We start from the raw sequence: 20833 nt of genomic DNA, 5'->3' as shown, positions 1-20833 counted from the left end.
TTCCCCAGCGAGTTGTAAGAGCCAACATTTACTTGTTACCAGTTGGTATCATTATTATCTTTAGTATTTATTAATGAAATTAGATTAGTTCATTTTTCCCCTCACCTGTAACACAGCCTCATAACTCTTAATTAGTTCCCCACTTCACTGTTCACAATGGCTTTCTCTCCTGATCCTCCTACCTAGTTTATTATGTTTGTGAGCCTGGGTGATATTATGTTTGGTAGACGAGAAATAATCTTGTATCAAATTGGCAACTTTCATGAGTTGAGACTGAATTATTAGTCATTAATACATTCATTAAAATTAATGCATTTTCCATGTTAAACAGGGTGGTGCCCCAATTAAGTTTAACAGCTGTAACTGACAATTCATTAAAAGTAGAAAATTCGCTACATATTCATCAAACTTTATCAAACCAACATGATGTATATTCACAAACGTAACTTTCTAGTTTCACCTGATGATTACAGCCCAATAGTTTCACCCTGCCTATGTTTACTGTACTTGTAGTTTCCAGCCCTGACATTCCCGAGGAAGTTAGTTGACACCAGACTAAATGCATCCCAATCCCTTTTCTCGTCACTCTTAAGCAGATAGTCGAACTTTTCGTCTATGAAGAGTTAATGGATCTGAGGACCCACAAAAATTCCCTCTTTAATTTTTGCTTCACTGATCCAAGGGAATTTCTCAGACAGGTATTTAAATGCTGATCCATTCCGATCCATGGCTTTTACCAAGTTCTTCATCAAACCGAGTTTGATGTGTGTTGTGTGTGTGTGTGTGTGGGGGGGGGGGGGGGTGTAGAAGTATTTTGTCCGGTTCTGCCAGTACTGAGTGCTGCACATTCTTCTCTCCAATCTTCAGAGACTTCCTCAGGGGCCAGTGTTTCTTCACATAGTGCAAAGAATGCGCTCTGCTCTCCCATTCACATAGGAAACAGCAGTACTTTGTATATCCCAGCTGCAGACCCATCAACAGAGCTGACCTTAAGGTCAGAACAGATATGCCAGCCATACTTGCTGTATTCAAGACAATCCACAGCTGCTGTCAGATGTCTCTTTCATATCCACAGCATGTCCGACTGGGATAGATGGAAGACGTTCTTGTGGGTCATGTTGGATTCCGAGGGCATTCAACAAGCCGTTGACGTCAGAGCAGAACACAAGCTTATCTACCTTTCTGAAGAAAGGCTCTGACTACAGATGCCGCTTTCGATACAATGTCACTTGTACATTTTCCTGAAGAAGATTCCATTGCTGAAGTCTTGAGCCTAGTAATTCTGCTTTGCTCTTGGACAGCTCCAGATCACGAGCAAGATCGTTCAGTTCTTCCGGCGTTATTCTGTGCGGCGCATATGATGCACCTTGACTGAAGTCCGAATCCGTTTCCTGATGATCATCCAACGTTGAAGGTCCAGGAAACTCCAGAGTCATTTCGTCTCCATCATCATGGTCTAAAGGATCATTAGAAACATCTGTCTGAGGTTCGGAAACAGGAAGTCCTTCGCCATGCAGAACAGGTCAGATAGCAGAATGTATATTTGGATATGCTGTTGCCCACTTCTTCTTCTTTGTAATGCCTCCAGAACCAGGAGGCACCATGCAGAAGTAGCAGTCAGTTATGTGATTGCTGGGCTCCCTCCAAACCATCGGAATGGCAAAGGGCATCGTCTTTCTTTTTCTTTCTTTTTCCATTCATCCACTGTGACAGATTTGTTGCACACGTACGACAACATATGTGTGGGGCCGAGGACTTGTCCTGCTCACCGATCTTGCATCTGAAATACAGATAATATGCCTTCTTCACTTTTGCATTTGATCAATGTCCTTCTGCTGATTTGCAAAAGTCCCACAAATGTAAAAAAAAATTGTCCGCAATATTGATAGTTACGAGGCATTGATACTTGTTGATTGACACTATCTGTATCACTTCAGTAGTGTTTATAATGCAGCTGGAATTACATTTAACCTAACGCAGCTGCATTTACATCTAACATGACATTTAGCACAAGAAGCACCAAATAAATTACTTGTCCTATGGTGTCTTGCTTTATATATCTCCCTATTGCCTAATCTTAAATCAGCGATTGCGTAATGTTACGTCAGGCAGTGATGCAATAGACCTTCTTGGGTATGATCACCATGATCTGATACAATATGATGCAATATTTCTCAGTATTTTGAAATATTAAAAATGTTTATCTTATAGCTGTACCTAATACAATGTCTCTTATGGATCACATGGAGTTATTGTTAGCCAATAACAGATTTTCATGGCTATATCTGCGTTTAGGATGTTGAAATCATTAAGAACTGCACCTTATTAACTCAGAAGCATTTTTGTTGTTGTCCAGTGTAGTTGTTAACAGACAGTAATAATTTTAATTTTAGGATTATTTTCAGTTTAATAGCTATCATAAAAGGGTGTAATAGCCATCATAAAAGAGTTTTTACCAGTCAGAATTCCCAATTCCGACTACTGGTTAGGTTGTTCAATGCTCTCTGGTGCAGCTTCTTCGATCTCTGGCTCAAATCTAAATGATTGTATAGCAACAGTGAAATTCAATCACCCCCACTGTTATTGCAGATTTATCAAATTCAAAAATGTCTTCAGAATCTGAAGAATCAGCACTGGAAAATGTGCAGTCCACGTTAATCATAATGGTGTTTGATTGTGATGTTATTCGGCAACTTTCTGGAATTGCTGGAGCGACTTCGGGTTTTTACGTCAATTTACTTGAATTCATCATTTTAAAAGAAATTATCATCATGTTATATTCATTTAATTCACATATTCCATTTTTTTTAGTAGCTATGATAATGTGCAATCTTCAGGGTGGTCCATTAGGTGGTGCTTAGCCTTTAACGCAGATCAGATCAGATCACAACAGTTCATACAGACTGAATGAGCGATGAAGCCTAATTGAGCAGTGCTTAATGGCTACTGAAATTAAAAAGCAAAAAAACAAAATCACACAGCTACATTCGGACAGAAGCGTATAAATTCAACACCACCATTAATCCCACACATTTAATCAACTCTAGCCTCTGATTTTGCGTTATTGGGTAAGATATTAATTTCTTGTCTATTAGTAGCCTGAGGCAGTTATTAATAGTGTTAGTAACTGTTAATTTGAATTCCAACTTTTAAAATAACAACTAAAATACAAATAGCCATTGTATAACCAAGTGTCTAGGTTTTGTGTGCCTTCAGGCTTTGCTTAGCATATGTCCTGATATTGAAATCAGGTAGGCTACATATAAACGTCAGGAAACCCGATTCCTGGCTACATGCCGATGTCCACGGACCATTGATTCTATTGGTAATTTGGACAGATCACTGTTGAGCCCAACTGCCTTTCATTCCGGTTTTGCTGGTTTTCCTTAAACACAGCTGTGTTGTAAATGTTTCGCTACTCAGTCCCACAGAGGGGACGTACTCCGGTGGATATTATTGTCAGCGTATACCATGTGAAATATCACCATTTCCCGTGGTAAACTTGTGAAGGCTGTGGTTTAATTCACAGAACAACTTTCTAAAAATAAAACTGGAAACTACACACAAGGTTAGTAAATAAAGCAGCACTGTTTTACAGTACCGTCATTGTCGTCGTAAAGAAGAACGGTAAAAATAATCATTAATTTCCATTTTTTTAATCAAAGAAAATCTAACAACTTGTATCTTACAATTATGCATGTTGGCATAGCAACACTTCATTACCAGTTAGTAAGAAATAAAGTAGTACATTTAGTGTACCAACGTGCTAAACCTGTACTATTAAAATCAGTATATACCATACAGTATTAGTGTGTAGTACGCAATTGGGGCACAGCCAAAATGTATCCTGATGCAGTGTCTCATCCGGGGACTTTCCACGTACTGTTTAATGAATGCTAAGTATTCGGACACAATACCTCGCGTACTGCTTTTGCGTTAAGTATAGCAAGCGATTTCGAACGGACCCACAATTACTATATTTGAAGGACACAAGAGACGTTCATCGGTGATAAAGTTTATAAAAAAATATTTTTCCTTCATCTTGGGTGATATTTTAGCTATTGTTAACTCCTAACTTCTGCACCCTCTTTGTTTAGCCCACTGCATAATAAAGCACATCAAGCCATTTTAATCTCAGGAATATAGTGAACCTCATATTTCTGAACAAACATTTTAGAAAATGTTTTTATTCAGTCAGATAATTTCCTGACCTCTAATGTTTTTGGCAACTTACTGTGGCAGAGTGCTGATTCTGATCACTCATTAATTCTTGACATTGGAGCATTATTTAATACACAGACCCGAGCACTTGGTAGGTTTCTCTAGGACTATCCTGAATTGGCTCAGATGCCACCTGTCTGATGGCCAGTGTTATGTTTGCTTGTAAGAGAAAAGATGAACTGAGTTACAATAGGGAAGTCACCTAATGCCTTTACTTCACCCAAGCATAACCTTGAAATAAAGATCAGAAAAAAATCTGAAAAGCTCTTTTTTTATTGGGTGGTTATGAAAAATAATTTATTAAAATTAATTTAAATATGGGTAACATTACCCATTAAAAAAACAAAACAAATCTATACATAAACTGACAAAAATTGAAACAGCCAAGATCAACATCAATTAATGTATTCGTCACATTAAAATATGGTTTCTAAGGTGTTTTTTTTCCCATTTGTTTGTTTGTGTGTGTGCGCGCGCGCGCGCGTGTTTGTAAGCGAGTGAGAGGGAAATCTGTAGTAGCTCTCTGTAGCACTTTGGGGATTTGAGACATGTCACTCATCACTGTACCCAAATAAAGCACAGATAAAGATAACAAAAGGATCAGTGGAATTTTTTGTGTAAAACTATTGATATTTGATCTTGTTATATGTAGTATGATTGGAATACTTGGTGTTTCACCTTCTAAGGATGCTGTTATCCACATTTTTATGAGATGTTTTCTCAGGGAAATGTGGGAAGGAAAAAATAAATAATAAATACAGTCTAATCAAAGCCCTAAAGGGATATTTCAGTCATTGACTAATGATTATGGTAAAAAATTATTTGGGCTATAATGTTTACAGCATTACAAAATTAATATAGTCCAAAGTCAGCAGTCATTCAGGTATTTGAGCCATGTTGATCCACGTACTGTTTTGCCAACTATACAGGTGACATGGCTTCTAGTGCAGCTGGAGGTGATTGCAGTTTAAACAATACAGCTAAACTTTCTAAACAATTTTATGGAAAGATGAAGCACAGTTCTAATCAAAACCAAAAATCACATGCATGTTTAAACAACATACAGAAATACTGCAGTCGTGCTAGTCTGCTGAAAAAAAACTTGCACATCACATGAACGGAGATATTTTTCTGGTGAGTTTTTTGGTATCCTGGAGGAACATACAGAGAAATTATTCATGAGGGATTCCTCCATTTTACGAAAGGCTTGGGATCATTCAGAGAAGAGTCAGGAGGCCTAGAAAAGGTATTAGGACAAACTAAGTGAAAAAAAAAAGAACAATTTGAAAAAGAAGATTCATATTCTACTTTTCTTACCAGATAATGGGGCTGCTAATACTCTGCATCTTCGTTTTTTGTGGACACCTTTAGAGTGCGCTCGTTCCTAGAGCTGCAAGCCAAAAGTGCATTAATGGTCACTTAGAGCATGGCAGAATACCTGTGAACATATAGTACACTTCTCCAATATAAAAACCCAAGTCACCTTGTTCAACTACATTAAAATCTTCTCAGCATAACCCAATGGTGGATATACAATTTAAGGGTTTTTTGTCAGTTCCAAAGAAACTTGCTTTTATTAGGTGCGTTTATGTTTTTTTGGGGCACTAAGCATGGTGTGTGCTTATTGAAAAATAAAATCAAACAAATATATAAATAAATATACAATGCAATTGATCTACAAATTCAGAAAGCAACAGAGGCTTTAACAATCATAAAATATAATGAAAGGTGTTGCACTTTAGCCCTCTTTTGGAGATATTTAAAAAAATGTCAAAGGTCAGCTTTGGCGAATAGGCAAGATAAAATTGTGTTTTTCAGGTGTCAAAACATGAGTAATAATGTGCTTGGTGAGAGTACCTCTAAAAACCGAAAGTGACATTACACTTACGCTCTCTTTTTGATGAAAAACACCAATACAACAGTTGCTGCAAAGAGAGGATTTGAATGTCAAACAAATGGCTCATGAATGGGTACAATGAATGGGTACAATTCTTTCAAAGGAATATGAAAGGGCCGAATGACAATCAGATAATTTCACAACTATGTAATTAATATTATATTAATAATAGTAAAATATTTGACAAGGACTGCACTATACTGTTAAATTGCTTGTAATAACATTAATCTGCTCTTCAGTGTATTTATGCTGGACTGGCAACAGGGACAGGACTAACTTTATGGAATAAAAATAGAACAGGGTAGAAGGGCCCCCTCCTCAACTCCGCCCACCAAGCCCACGTAGCCTCTTGGCACGTGGTGTGTGTGTGTTTGTGCCTTTCCCCATGCCCCTCCCTTGTTAGTTGGGTGGTTGGTACACCTGTCCTCACTTATTGTCCTTGTTAACGTGTATATTTAAGGCCCTGTTTTGTATTAGTCCTTCATCAGTGTTTGACCCTGTGTATATGCGATCCATGATGTGCTTTACACTTAGCCATCTTACCTATTGAGTGCTATCTGTTTTACCCTTTGTGGTGTCCTTTTGTCTACTGTCATATATCGTGTTTTGGTTTCAGTTTGTGTGCTTCAATAAACGTCTGTTTTTGTTATGGAGACTTGGCTCAGCATCCTGCCTCCTCATTTTGTCACAAAAACAGGATAGAATACGGTTGCATACCTCTGTGTGTCTCATGCAGAAAATACTAAAATCTTTATGCATTAAGTCTGCATGATAGCTTTCTCTTACTGACACTTGTATATAGCAGCATATTCTTGAAGCAAATTCCAAATGCAAATTTGCTATTTAAGTGGTATTTGTACAATTGCATTCCCATGTTGAATTATTTTATTAAAGACAATTCAAAATAAATGTTCTGTGTACACTGGCCAACAAATTTAAAATAAAGTCCTTTCATTTTTATTGTAACAGTATGACTGGCATTAAACATGGAATAACAATCATCTATTTGCAATTGCATTTCCTTACCATCTCACACCAAGTCTGCCAAAATTAAAATGCAATTACAAATGTATAAGAGGACCTTTAGGTCATTAGGCAGTTTGAAAATCACCCTCTCTCACTCACCATCAAACCTTTTACTGTCAGTGTCATACTGTCACACACAGTCATTCTTTTGGGCATTCTTGATGGCGAATGAGAGAAAGATTGAGGGGGAACATGAGCGAGTTTGTGAACGTGAGTTTGATGGCCCAGACAATTGTCTTTTACATTAGCAGTTTCTGATTTGCTTATAGTCAAATATGCTACTCTCCCCTGTGCAGCTAAATTCCTAACAAGTGGACAAGTGGAAATCCCTGTAGGCCACATTAAATGGAACCAAGAGCTCAGACCATCATACAGGTCTAAATTCAAATTAGGATATTTTAAAATATGCAAAAACTTGATACATTTAGTATAATAATAACAAATAGTAGTTGATAAAGTGCTGTCCACCTGGGAGGGGAAAAACTACATAAGCTGCCGATGACATAAATAACACTTGTATTCATACTTTGGAAAATGCATTTGTGTGAATTAGATGGATAATGCCGCGTAAAAAATTAAACTGTACCATTCATTAATTTACTTAGCTATGTAACCTGTAATGTTATACACCAAGTGAAGACTGCATTACCCAAGTGACATTAGCTATGATAAGTTAGGTAGCTATGTGAGCCTGCATTTAACTATAAAATATACTCTTAGCTAAGTGTTTAATCACCAGATATCATAGTAAAAAAAATATTAACAACAAATTTCTCATTTACTGTTTTAGGCTTTGTTGCCTAAGGAATGTGTACATGGAGAGCTAAAGGCTTGAATGTGTGATTACAGCACCCTACAAATAATTGGTTAAAATATTCTGTTTGGTTAAATGTTTTATCAATCCAATAATGTAAAAAGTGCTATATAAATAAATTTGACTGACTTGAACTTGTGCCAGAAATACTGTACATCATTTTACCTTTCATCTTGTAAATTGCTTGGAATATCAACAATAAGTAGACTAGAGATACAATCACAGCATACTGAAATAAGACAATTTAGCGATGCTTTATAGTTTCAGTTGTTATTCTGTAACTTCAATAATGCCCAACTATAGCTACGTCCACAATCCCATTTATCAGTAAAAAATTATTGAGTTAAATTCTGTAAAGCTTATTTCGTGAGCACAATCCTTGTTTATTCTGGCTAGCATTGCATTCTGTGTGACTTTCTTTTGGACACACATCTAAAAGCAGTGCCAAACTGTGACAGAGACTGCCACTTGGGTACTCTGGCTGCTAAGCCAGACAGCTGGCTCTTTGGTCCGGTGGTCAGAGCTCATGTTTACCTCCTGGGTTTGAGCCCTGTGTAGGGTTACACATGGGGTCAGAAGTGGGATGGCAGTGAGGCCATTGGGAGTGTGCCCCAAGTTGATGAACTCATCCCTGCAATGTGGGAATGGTGTAGCCATGCAGAATATAAGACTCTCTCCATAATAGGAATATTAACCATTGGCCATCTAGGTCATCTGGCCGTCCTACATTTTTCTGCATAAAGCTCATCAGTTACTTCACACTAGCTTGAAAAGACATTCACTAATCACTAATATTTGTGCTATGAACTCTCCTAGGTAATGATTGCTTGATGACAAGGAACTGATGTTGGCATAGGTATCCTCAACCTGGTTGGCAAGTGTTAATGATGCTAAAATTGGCTACTCTTGTTGCCTCAATATTAGCTATGGTCCCAAAATACCACAGTACTGCCAGAGTTTACACTCTCAGTCATTCATGGCGAATCTGAAATTGCACCCAAATGTTCCATTTATAGTGTCAGCCATTTTGTAGTGTTGCAAAATTCCAAGTGGACAATTCAGATTCTCTATATAGTTCACTATATTGTTACCCATAGTGCACCTTAAATGTAGTGTACAACCGATGTATACTGTTAACAGGAAAAGGTACAACAAAGCATAGCAATTTCCTACATCAGAAGTTAGTGTTGTATTTAGTAGGACCAGCATTTAAACAGATATGTTGACTGGTTTGGCACCACTGTTTCAGGTGAAACCAAAAGTAATGGTCACAGAATATTAATGAACCAGAATAAATTAAGCTTGCGTAAAGCAATGAACATTTCAGTATTTCACTCAATAGCTGTGACTGTACTCCTAGTCTACTTATTGTTGATGTTTTGGATAGTATACGTGATGATTGTGACCCTATCATACATTTCTGGCACAAGCCAGTGTTGTCTGAATTCTGTCTGTAGTTTCCCTAATGGGTACCCTATGTAGTGTTCCGTCTATGTGGGGATAATCTTTTAAACTAAATTTAAGTTATAATGGGGGAACAATACAATATACATTCCAATACATTATCCTGCAAATATAATACCCAAGTCACTTGATTCTGGTCGTAACCATAGCAGTAACCTGTCATGTTTGTATTTGGCAAATGCGTTTCACTGCATGGATTATAAAAATATGTAGACCATTATGAAAACTGTCTACATATATTTGAAAAAGAAACAATAATAGAAAACATGATTTTGTAAACTAAATTTAAGTTATAATGGGGGAACAATACAATATACATTCCAATACATTATCCTGCAAATATAATACCCAAGTCACTTGATTCTGGTCGTAACCATAGCAGTAACCTGTCATGTTTGTATTTGGCAAATGCGTTTCACTGCATGGATTATAAAAATATGTAGACCATTATGAAAACTGTCTACATATATTTGAAAAAGAAACAATAATAGAAAACATGATTTTGTAAAGGTGTGATCATGCAAATGTCTAGTCAGCACACTTACCAAGCAAAATAGGTATTCCAAGTCCAAATGCAAGTTTCAAACCACTGCCTACAAAAAAAAAAAAAAAAAATTAATTACAATGCTGAGCAAATTGTTTACAGACACTTCACTGGGTATGCCTAGCTTGCATCTACAGACATTGTCTATTTGTAGATGTCATATGTGAATGGAGCAAACTAATTGACTGCCATGTGCTTTTTGTCATCTTCCGTTTACCCAATGCACTACTGATCAGTCCCTAAGCACAGGTGCATTGCTGACAGAAACGACCTGGGTGGTGGACCACAGACAACATGTGAGTGACACTGCAGTGGAAGTGGCATGATCATGGGTGTTGTGGGATGTGTGTCAGGTACAGCAGTGTAGCTGGCATTGTGTGTGTGTGTGTCATCACTGAGCCGAGACTGGCCCACCATCCTAAAATATCTAACCAATGGTGGTCATGTTTCCTGAAACTGACCATTGATGAACTGGAGGATGACTAATGCATATTGTGCATAGTATTAGCACTCTAACTGTAGCCCTGGCTGGCTTTTGGCTTCTGGATCAGCAATGCATTTTGAATGTTATTCCAATGTTATTCCAGTTTCTAATATACTTGTATTTAACTAAGTGATTTAAAATGGTATGAATTAATTGTAGAAATAAACTCTAATATGCATGGCATTCTCCACTGGCAGATTTTACTAAACACTATAAAAACAGCCTTATACATTTACATTTATGGCATTTAGCTGACACTTTTATCCAGAGAGACTTACAATTATGACTGAGCAATTTGAGCAAATGAGGGTTAAGGGCCTTGCTCAAGGACCCAGCAGTGGCAACTTAGCAGTGATGGGGCTTTAATCAGCAACCTTCCGATTACAAGTCAAGTACCTTAACCACTGAGCTACCACTGCCCATATAAATACCCACAGCTACCACTGCCTTAACTTTACTATTACACATTATAGAAGTGATCCATGGGCACTTACCACTTGATGGTGGTGTGGTGGTGGGTGGCCCTGTTGTGGGTGGCCTTGGAGAGCCATAACCTAGAAGAAAAGAAGTACAACATAAAACCAAAACCATGACAAACTGTACGGGGCAAATTTTTCAAAACAAACATTTCTCACAGCACTCATGTCACTGATTACTACAAGTTATTTGTTACATTTTGATGTTTGTTACTTCTTTAATGTCTACCTCCAGGAATTGTCTCTAAGGTCCCAGGAGATGGTCTTGGTTTTGGTTTTGTGGTTGCAATTGCTAAAAACCATGAAGATATAGCAGAGTCAGAAATGTAAGTAAATTTAACAGCATGCAATTGTAAATACACAAAACTACTAGAAACAAGGCTAGAGAATACATACATGGAGAACCATACTATTAGTCATTTGAAAATTAATTTTGCTATATTAAGTAGTCCAAATGTAAAATACAAAGACTTTTGTAAGCAAAAGGACAATGACTTGTAATTTCCTTGAGATACACAAGGATAAGTGACAAAAGTTACTCTTGCCAGTTTACATTAGCATGAGTACTGTGAAAAATTAGTAGAATAAAAGATTTTATCTGCTGTGCATAAATACAATGAGCCTGCAAACCACTGCCTTCACCAAGTTGCTGCATTTGACAAAGTTAGTAAAAGTGCATTTTGAATAAACCAACACGGTATGAGAGTCCATGCATGCATCAGTCATCTTTATTTGGGGATATAGAGAGCCAAAGTATAATGACTGTGTATAAAATGTAAAGTGTTTTCTCCTTATTTATTATAAAAAAGCCCTCCATATTCATTCAGCAATGACTGTGCAGCAAGCCAATGACACAACAAGAAAAGTTCATCCAGTAAAGGGAGGGTTGTATGGGAGATACCATGGGACTAAAAAATGCTGTGTATATATCCACAATAAAATCCTGAAAACCAATAAATATCCCCAAATAAGCAGACAGTGATTTCAGTGGGTCACAGACCCAGTCTACATATTGTAAACAGACAACCAAATACTAACTTTTAGATTAATTCAAAGCCTCAACATAAAACATGGGTTAATCTTACGACGGCATTTGGGGGGTGGTGGATTCCATCCTTTTTCCTCACATGTCAGGTAACCAGCCCCCTCCATTTTGTAGCCACTGTTACACTGGTACTCGACAAATTGTTTATATCTGTAGGGTGGTGGTGCTCCCTGAACTCTGTTTCCATTTTGAATGTCTGGTTCACTACAGGTCACGTCTGGATAAAGAGAAATATGAATAATGAAAACACTGGCCAGCCAATATGGGTTTTCCAAGAGTCAATGCCAATAATTAGGAATATTTTAAGAAATAACAAAAACGGCTAAGCTTTACAAATTTCTAAAATATAACGTCACTTAAGTTCCCATCACTTTATAATTTACATTTTTTTGTGCATTCAAAAATTTGTTATTTCTTTGGAGTCATTTTAACCTGTGTTACTACTTACTACCCAAAAGAAAACATTATATGGGAATTATCTTAAATTATGACTATATAGCATGAGACAGTAGCGCAGCACCATCAGGCAGGTGCATGTCTGCATGATCTCATTTTGGCCACATGGACCTTCACGACTCTTGTGAATCAAGATTTATGTGCCAAATGTTAAGGCACACAGCTAGCTTTTTGCCATAATTAATTTAAAATACTGGAGGGAAAATGCTTAGCCAAGTTAATATACCTTTAATCCACAAATAGAGTTAAGTCAGTGTTACTCTTTTGGCAGATAAATTAATAGATGCATGTTGTTTATAATAACAATAAAACCACATATAGCTATACTCCTCAAGTAAATGGCTGTTTGTTACAGGTCACCAACTACAGAGATTGCAAAACCTTTATTGCATATTGGGCTTAAAACACCTTTGTTTTGGTAGATCCAAGCAAACAAGCAGGTGCTTTATGTACAGCCAACTTGGTTATTTATAAAGTCTCTCAGAACTTTAAATACAAAGATGATGACGAATCATTCCAACTACGAAAACTGAAGTTACATCTTATTTAGGATCAGCAAAGATAAAACCTAAAGAATTTTATAGTGCTTAATCATTTGCTTTCTGGTAAATGCAAAGCTGGTACTAACTCATTCTATTTCAGTTACTGAGAGATGTGTACTAAAAGGTGGGTACCAATGAATCATCTTAGCATTTTCAAAGATTAATTTTAGATGCAGGGTTCCATAATGAGCATCTTTATGGGCTGATGCCAATATTAAAAAAACCCAGATATATAAATATTGCTTGGCCATCTCTAAATATGCCGCATTATAAACTCAAATATCCATTTTATTCTGCATTTCATATACCATACTCAAAATACTCCAAAAACTAAATATTTCAAAAGGAAATTGCAAAACATAAATGGAAAAAATGAACATTTAAATAAATGTTGTCTAAAAGTGCTTTTTTGTATATTTGTATATTTTATCCACACTTACTCAAACATTCAGGAGGAGAAGGCTGAAAGGTGCCATCATCAGAACACGATATTGTTAGACTTCCAAAGGGGGTAAAATCATATTCACAGGTGTAGGTGACTGCTTCTCCATATTCATATTCCTCCTTAATTAGATCTTCAAGCTCTCCATTTTTTATGTGAGGAGGTTTTGTACATTTCACCACTAAGAAGAAACATATTGAAACAAATATTGCTTCAAACAATCTGGTAAAATATAGTTTCTTTGAAGATTAGCATAGTTTTTTAAAAAGCTTAGAAAAATTACAAACCTTCACATACAGGGTTTCTGCCAGACCATCCGTCACTGAAACAATTTCTAGTATTGTCTCCAACAAGTTTATAGCTGCAAGTAGAAGCCGACTGTAATCAGTTCCAGATGCAAAACCACATTAAGGTTAAATGTATAGAATTTAGTGTATAGTACATTTAGAGGGTATAATTACAGAATACATATGCACAATTTCATAGCCACACACTACCCCAATTTTCACTGTGTTGTCACAATGCTGTTTTGCACCTGACAAAACCATGATGCCATATCACAACTAATAATACCACAGTAAATTTTGCTATAAAATGAATTCATTCAAATATACATCTGTCCATTTAAAGGACAGTTTTTAACAGAACAATATAATTATATAATGCAAATACTTTGTAAAGAAGCTTCTCATTAATCAACAAAGGGAATGGACACTTGCTCTTTCCATATGATGCTGAAATTTATGTATCTTATATCCTAAAACTGCACATTCTTTTCAGTCCCTTATGCAAGGTATACAAACATTCTGTAAATCCAGTTCATAAAAAGTATGGAGAATTTTTAATTAGGTAACAATGAAACACTAACAAATTTCTGTTCTTAACACAGCAGTTATATGCTGAACTGTTGCATGAAAAATGTGTTGATGGGAATAAATAAAACTAGCTGGGAATAATTTCTTTTATCTGCATATCTACAGAGACCAGCATCTCAGAACTGACCCTTAACGCATATGTCAAAAGCAGAGACAAAGTAACAGCTTTCAATACAACAGATTTGTTAGCTTTTTCTTTGCTTGCTAAAATGAGAATTATATGAGCAGTACATGCTATGGGCTCTCATCTGATTCACTACTGTGGTTCAGAAACCTGCACTGCACTGCACACTGCACCAAACATGTTTAGACAATAGTTTACAAATACACATTAAGTGCATTGTTTTTATTTATGGCATTCAGCAAATGCTCTTATCCAGAGTGACTTACAAAAGTGCTTTATTTGTCTACTCAGAAAAGTGTCCCTAGCTAGCACAAATAGATTAGTATTGCGACTCTTAAAATGTTAAGGAAACTAACAAAGCAATTTTGAGTTTGTGAACCGAACCAGTCCACTAGCTGCCTGAACTAGTTCCACCCTTTTACTAAGCAATTTTCCATCAGTTGTAAATGTTCAGACCAACACACCAGCTATAATGCTAGCCTTGAAGTGCAACAAATGCCAATGCAGGGTTTTTGTGTTGTTTTTTTAACAGAACCTTTGGCTAGAACTAATGTTGATGGTGTAAGTGTGTGTATATATATATATATATATATATATATATATATATATATATATATATATATATATATATATATATATATATATATATATATATATATATATATATATATATATATATATATAAATATAAAACAAGATTTCACTCACCCAACCTTACATTCCGCTGTGGCAGTTGAACCAAACTGAAGTCCATCTGAATATATGTACATCCCATTGGGGATTTCACCAAGGCTTCCACAGGATTTTTCTAAAAACATAAAAATATCACAATATTATATACTTTGTACAACCGTTAGATGGAAGATTTTTTACCTGTTATATAAATGCTTTCTTTGTCTTGAAACTCCATTTACCATTTCTAAATTAGCCAATGACTTCCTTTTATTTAAAATGAGTTCCATAAACCTGGAAAACTGCAGTAGTTGTAACCCTTCAACCATTACGCCCTTACTTCCTGATCCATTTAATAAGCATTTAGCATGTCACAACTTGTATTGGTTAACTAATTCTTAGAGGGAATCCTGAGAATTAGTAAATATAAGATAAATGAGCTGAAAATAAGAGACAACACTGCACATATAAATTAACAAACCAAATCACTCGCAACAGGACTAAAAATACTAAACTTCAGGTAAACAGCCATTCTGATAGTATGTAATAGGAAGTTTTCTATAGAAGAATTACTTTTGCATTCAAGTTGTAGGACTGTCCATTGTGTTCCATTGCAGGTAATTACACTGGAAGATGTTGGATTAACTGGTTTATAACCAGTTGCGCATTTGAACTTTGCTTCATATCCACTGGGGAAATTTGTTGGCTCTTCAATCAAAATCCTGTTTCCCCCAACACTGGGACGTTCACATTCTGCTGAGGAGATAAAAAAAATCCAAGACCTGAATACAATACTTCCATGACAAACAATCTAAGATGCATTTCAAGTCGAACTCAATGTCACCCATATTAGACTCACTACATTAGAAGCTGCACAAGTTGTACTTTTACCCAGAACAAATTCGTACTGCATGAAACTCTAAACATATTTATGAGAAAAGGAGGACAATATTTCAGTGACCACAAAACTGTTTCACTTCTCCTGTTATATCTGAACATTAGAAAGAATGTAGTGCCAGATACATTGTTACTCTACACAAATGCAAAAAAGGAAGGGCTTTCTTATGACCACCATTTGAGTAGCATTAATAAAACATCACAACCAATCCGAATGCCTACTCGGCTTAAAGCTAAGCATTTAATTAAAATGACGAAATAAACAGACGATTGAACAGACATTACTTCGGGTTTCTGTAACCACGAGACATGTGAAAAGGACGATCACTCGTTGGGACATGGTCTTTCACCTTATTTTAGCTAAATAAATTCTCTAATCCGATGATTCGAACACAGGATAAATAATATTGTCTGGTTGAATGACTAGATTAGATAAGGCGAAAAACAATGAGCTTGTTGGTTTGCTAGCCAAAACCAAAAATACAGTACAAGTGGTTTACCAAATCAGACTGGCATCGTATGGCTAGGATAACATAAGTTACTAACGTTATAGGTTGAGTTCACATGTTTATGATTGCTATCCTATGTAGCTAGTCAGCTAACTATACAATAGGTAGGTTAGCTAATTAGCTAGCTAGATAATAATTACTAAACTACACGAAATTCTGTCTATTTTCTACTTAAATAAACGTTACACATTAACATAAACCAAACAGTGTATACAGTCCTGTCATTGCTTTGTTGACCAGTGTTAGTTTAGCCAGCTACCAAGTCAATTCTCAGTTCTAGCTAGCTAGCTACCTGGACAAACGTAGCTAGCGTCTCCACCTACCATATATATTATGAGCCAACTCAGTAGCTAATAGCTAACGTTAGAAGTACGGCTAACAACAAAAAACGTAAAATGAGAAAAAGGTATTCCCACTGACAGACATAACAGCCGTGTTTCGTATCAGAAGTGTTAGATACCGAATTAAGGTTAGATCCTACGCGATTCTTCACAAGTAGATCTTAATCATTCCCGGAAGATGTCCACACCCATTCAGGAATCTTAATTTCCTTTCAAACGTCTTCTGGAGAAAATAAATTTGGTCCAAGGGTTGCCCCATCTTGCTTCTGCCACTTCTTTCTATTTACGTCCTCTCGCTAACATTCTGATATTTAATCTCATAAAACGCCAACAATAAACTCTCTTACATTAAAGGAACTACCATCACTTAAAACGTTTTAAAAAGTATAAAAGATTAGTACATTCCAATTCACTGAGGCGAAGTCGCTATGCGTCATAGCTTCCATTTTAAGAGTAATGGGCAGAACCTAGCGTGGGGTAATGCTGTAGGTTTTATGTTAAGAATCTTAACCAAGTGAAAACCCCAGCTGGCAAAATATGCTTGTCATGCTTTCAAAAACAAAAGGGTATCCGTGCCATTTTTCAAAAATTTGTTGTCTTACTCCCTTTGTTATGTCTTACAGGAACAAATTTTTGAAAGATTTGAACTGTGTAATATTTCTGATCTGAACAGGACAAATATTTGGACTTTACCCCACAAATTTATAGTAACCAATAAAATAAAGATAGTCGTTCAAAAATATTACACAAGTATTTCACAAATATTACACATGTCCCATTTAAGTTGAAGAGATATCAGCCCAAATTGCTCCTTTTGTAATGCACACCCGAAACCATCATTTATTATGTAATATATAAAGCTGTATATTGGGAGGAACTTGAGAGGAACTAATACTCAAACAATCCGAATGCCTACTCAGTTTAAAGCTAAGCATTTAATTAAAATGACGAAATAAACAGACGATTCAACAGACCTTACCTCGGGTTTCTGTAACCACCATGAGACATGTGAAAAGGACGATCACTCGTTGGGACATGGTCTTTCACCTTATTTTAGCTACAAATTTCTCTAATCCGATGATGCGAACACAGGATAAATAATGTCTGGTTGAATGACTAGGTTAGATAAGGCGAAAAACAATGAGCTTGTTGGTTTGCTAGCCAAAACCAAAAATACAGTACAAGTGGTTTATCAAATCAGACTGGCATCGTATGGCTAGGATAACATAAGTTACTAAAGTTATAGGTTCAGTTCATGTTTATGATTGCTATCCTATGTAGCTAGTCAGCTAACTATACAATAGGTAGGTTAGCTAATTAGCTAGCTAGTTAGATTACTAAATTACACGAAAATCTGTCTATTTTCTACTTAAATAAACGTTACACATTAACATAAACCAAACAGTGTATACAGTCCTATCATTGCTTTGCTGACCAGTTTCAGTTTAGCCAGCTACCAAGTCAATTCTCAGTTCTAGCTAGCTAGCGTCTCCACCTACCATATATATCATGAGCCAACTCAGTAGCTAATAGCTAACGTTAGAAGTACGGCTAACAACAAAAAACGTAAAATGAGAAAAAGGTATTCCCACTGACAGACATAACAGCCGTGTTTCGTATCAGAAGTGTTAGATACTGAATTATGGTTAGGTCCTACGCGATTCTTCACAAGTAGATCTTAATCATTCCCGGAAGATGTCCACACCCATTCAGGAAGCTTAACTTCCTTTCAAACGTCTAGAGAAAATAAATTTGGTCCAAGGGTTGCCTTATCTTGCTTCTGCTACTTCTTTCTATTTACGTCCTCTCGCTAACATTCTGATATTTAATCTCATAAAACGCCAACAATAAACTCTCTTACATTAAAGGAGCTACCGTCACTTAATACGTTTTAAAAAGTATAAAAGATTAGTACATTCCAATTCACTGAGGCGAAGTCGCTATGCGTCATAGCTTCCATTTTAAGAGTAATGGGCAGAACCTAGCGTGGGGTAATAATGCTGTAGGTTTTATGTTGAGAATCTTAACCAAGTGAAAACCCCAGCTGGGAAAATATGCTTCTGTTATGGTTTCAAAAACAAAAGGGTATTCGTGCCATATTTCAAAAATTTGTCATGTCTTACTCCCTTTGTTATGTCTTACTGGAACAAATTTGTGAAAGATTAGAACTGTGTAATATTTCTGATCTGAACAGGACAAATATTTGGACTTTACCCTACAAATTTAGAGTAACCAATAAAATAAAGGAAATCGTTCAAAAATATTACACAAGTATTTCACAAGAATTACATAAGCATTACACATATCCCATTTAAGTTGAAAAGAGATATCAGCCCAAATTGCTCCTTTTGTAATGCACACCTGAAACCATCATTTATTATGTAATATATAAAGCTGTATATTGGGAGGAACTTGAGAGGAATACTCAACATGGGCTCCCTATTGTAGTGCAAATCTTCCTGGATAGGTTAGAGAAACAATATAATGATTGCAGGAATTGCTGTGCTGTGAATTTGACTCAGAGGCAAGTTACATACGCACAAGTGTCTATAAGGCACAGACACTTGGTGTGTGTAAGGGAGAGGGCAACCTCCCCCATCTCTCAGCCCCCTTTATGAAAAAAGGAACAGGTTGCTACTACTGTACTCTGTAAGGATGTTTGTCACGATTTTTGAGCCATAACTTCGGATCCATTTACACATTGTTCATCTTGGTTGGGTGGTCAAATGTTGTTCTTTACACATTCTTTTATTTGAATAACTCTCTCTGTATCTGACATTTCTGAACTATGTACAATAAGTAAATTAACACCTTTATTATGAATGGCAAACACTGACGCACGCACGCACGCCGACGTTTGGGAGGAGGGGCTGTACCGTGACAGCAACAGCAATGTATTTTCTTCGTAAAAATATATACCATATTATTAAAATTAAACTAAAATTAAACTATGATGCAAAAAAGTATTTAGATTTAATTTTCTATCAGAAAATTAATCACAAGGCTCAACGTTCCCATGGCAACGCAAAGACGTGTGTTCCTTGCTTATGTTTTGGTTCCTGGATTTGTTCTTGTTTCATCATTAATTCCCGGCCTTGATAGTTCTCAGGTGTGTTTCCTTTGTTACTTTATCTATTTAAACTTTGTGTTTCCTGGTTTTTATTGCTGGTCATTGTACAATGCTTGTGTTCTGTGGGCCATGTTCTGACTCCCTATGCTTGGGTTTGTTGATTGTTTCCATGTTAATGTTAGCTTTGGACTGCTTTTTCCTTGCCTGTTGTTTTATGTTTAGTCTCTTTGTTTCTTTTCTTATTTGTGTATAGTTATGGCAAAACAAAGCTTTCTGAAGATTTCTTACCTGTATCAAAATAAAGTTTGTTGCTCGAAACTTTGACAGATTGCACATTAGCAGCATCTGGTGGCCAAAATCTCAAAGTGCTTTAGGTATCTTGTATCTAGTGAACAAGGGAAACATTTCTCAGTGCATACAGCTGATTTATGGGCCTTGACCAAAGCATGCAAACTAGCTGAAGGTAAAACTGTAACAATCTACATAGATAGCAGATATGCATTTGGTGTTGTGCATGACTTTGGTGTGATTTGGAAACATCGGAATTTCCTCACTTTCTCGGGTGCCCATATAGCACACCATAACCTCGTGTCTCAACTGCTTGATGAACTTCTGCTACCAAAAGCCAATGCAGTATGCAAATGTGGGACATACACTAACAAGGACAATTCAGTTTCTGCAGGAAATACACATGCTGATACAGCTGCCCAAAGAATGGTTCAACAACCATATGATGAAGTAAGAATTATACTCAGCACTTCTGTTACACCCTCACTTGCTCCACAGGAAATTCAGATGACTGCGACCAAGGATGAAAAAGCAGGTTGGGCTCATGATTGCTGTAAACTAAGGTCAGCCCTGATGGAAGGCCTTTTTCCTCAGACACTATTTCCCACAGATGGTGAAATTGTCACATGGGAAAAACCATATGTCA

At 36.4% G+C, this 20833-nt stretch overlaps 1 protein-coding gene across 9 annotated transcripts; it reads right to left on the bottom strand.

The window, feature by feature from the left end:
• Positions 1-5049: 5049 nt before the first annotated feature.
• On the bottom strand, positions 5050-18781 carry LOC113581378 (C4b-binding protein alpha chain-like). 9 transcript variants are annotated; one of them, XM_035521371.1, is made up of 13 exons: positions 18329-18781; positions 17809-17945; positions 15656-15838; positions 15119-15218; positions 13699-13772; positions 13410-13592; positions 12012-12188; positions 11156-11218; positions 10945-11004; positions 9968-10015; positions 6110-6146; positions 5539-5611; positions 5050-5458 (listed from the first exon to the last, which is right to left on the bottom strand). In XM_035521371.1, exons 2-12 carry the CDS (start codon positions 17864-17866, stop codon positions 5554-5556), a joined length of 1041 nt encoding a protein of 346 aa, XP_035377264.1. In that variant the 5' UTR covers positions 17867-17945; positions 18329-18781; the 3' UTR covers positions 5050-5458; positions 5539-5553. The 9 variants fall into 9 exon arrangements, 8 of the variants coding, with proteins under 8 accessions (XP_035377264.1, XP_035377269.1, XP_035377266.1 ...); XM_035521376.1 differs by having other exon boundaries at positions 15656-15835; XM_035521373.1 differs by having other exon boundaries at positions 17809-17898.
• Positions 18782-20833: the final 2052 nt, after the last annotated feature.

This window comes from Electrophorus electricus, chromosome 22 (genome assembly GCF_013358815.1).
Source record: "Electrophorus electricus isolate fEleEle1 chromosome 22, fEleEle1.pri, whole genome shotgun sequence".
Lineage (NCBI taxonomy): Eukaryota > Metazoa > Chordata > Actinopteri > Gymnotiformes > Gymnotidae > Electrophorus > Electrophorus electricus.
Note: the sequence above shows the minus strand (reverse complement) of the source record. Positions and strands in the feature narration are given on the sequence as shown.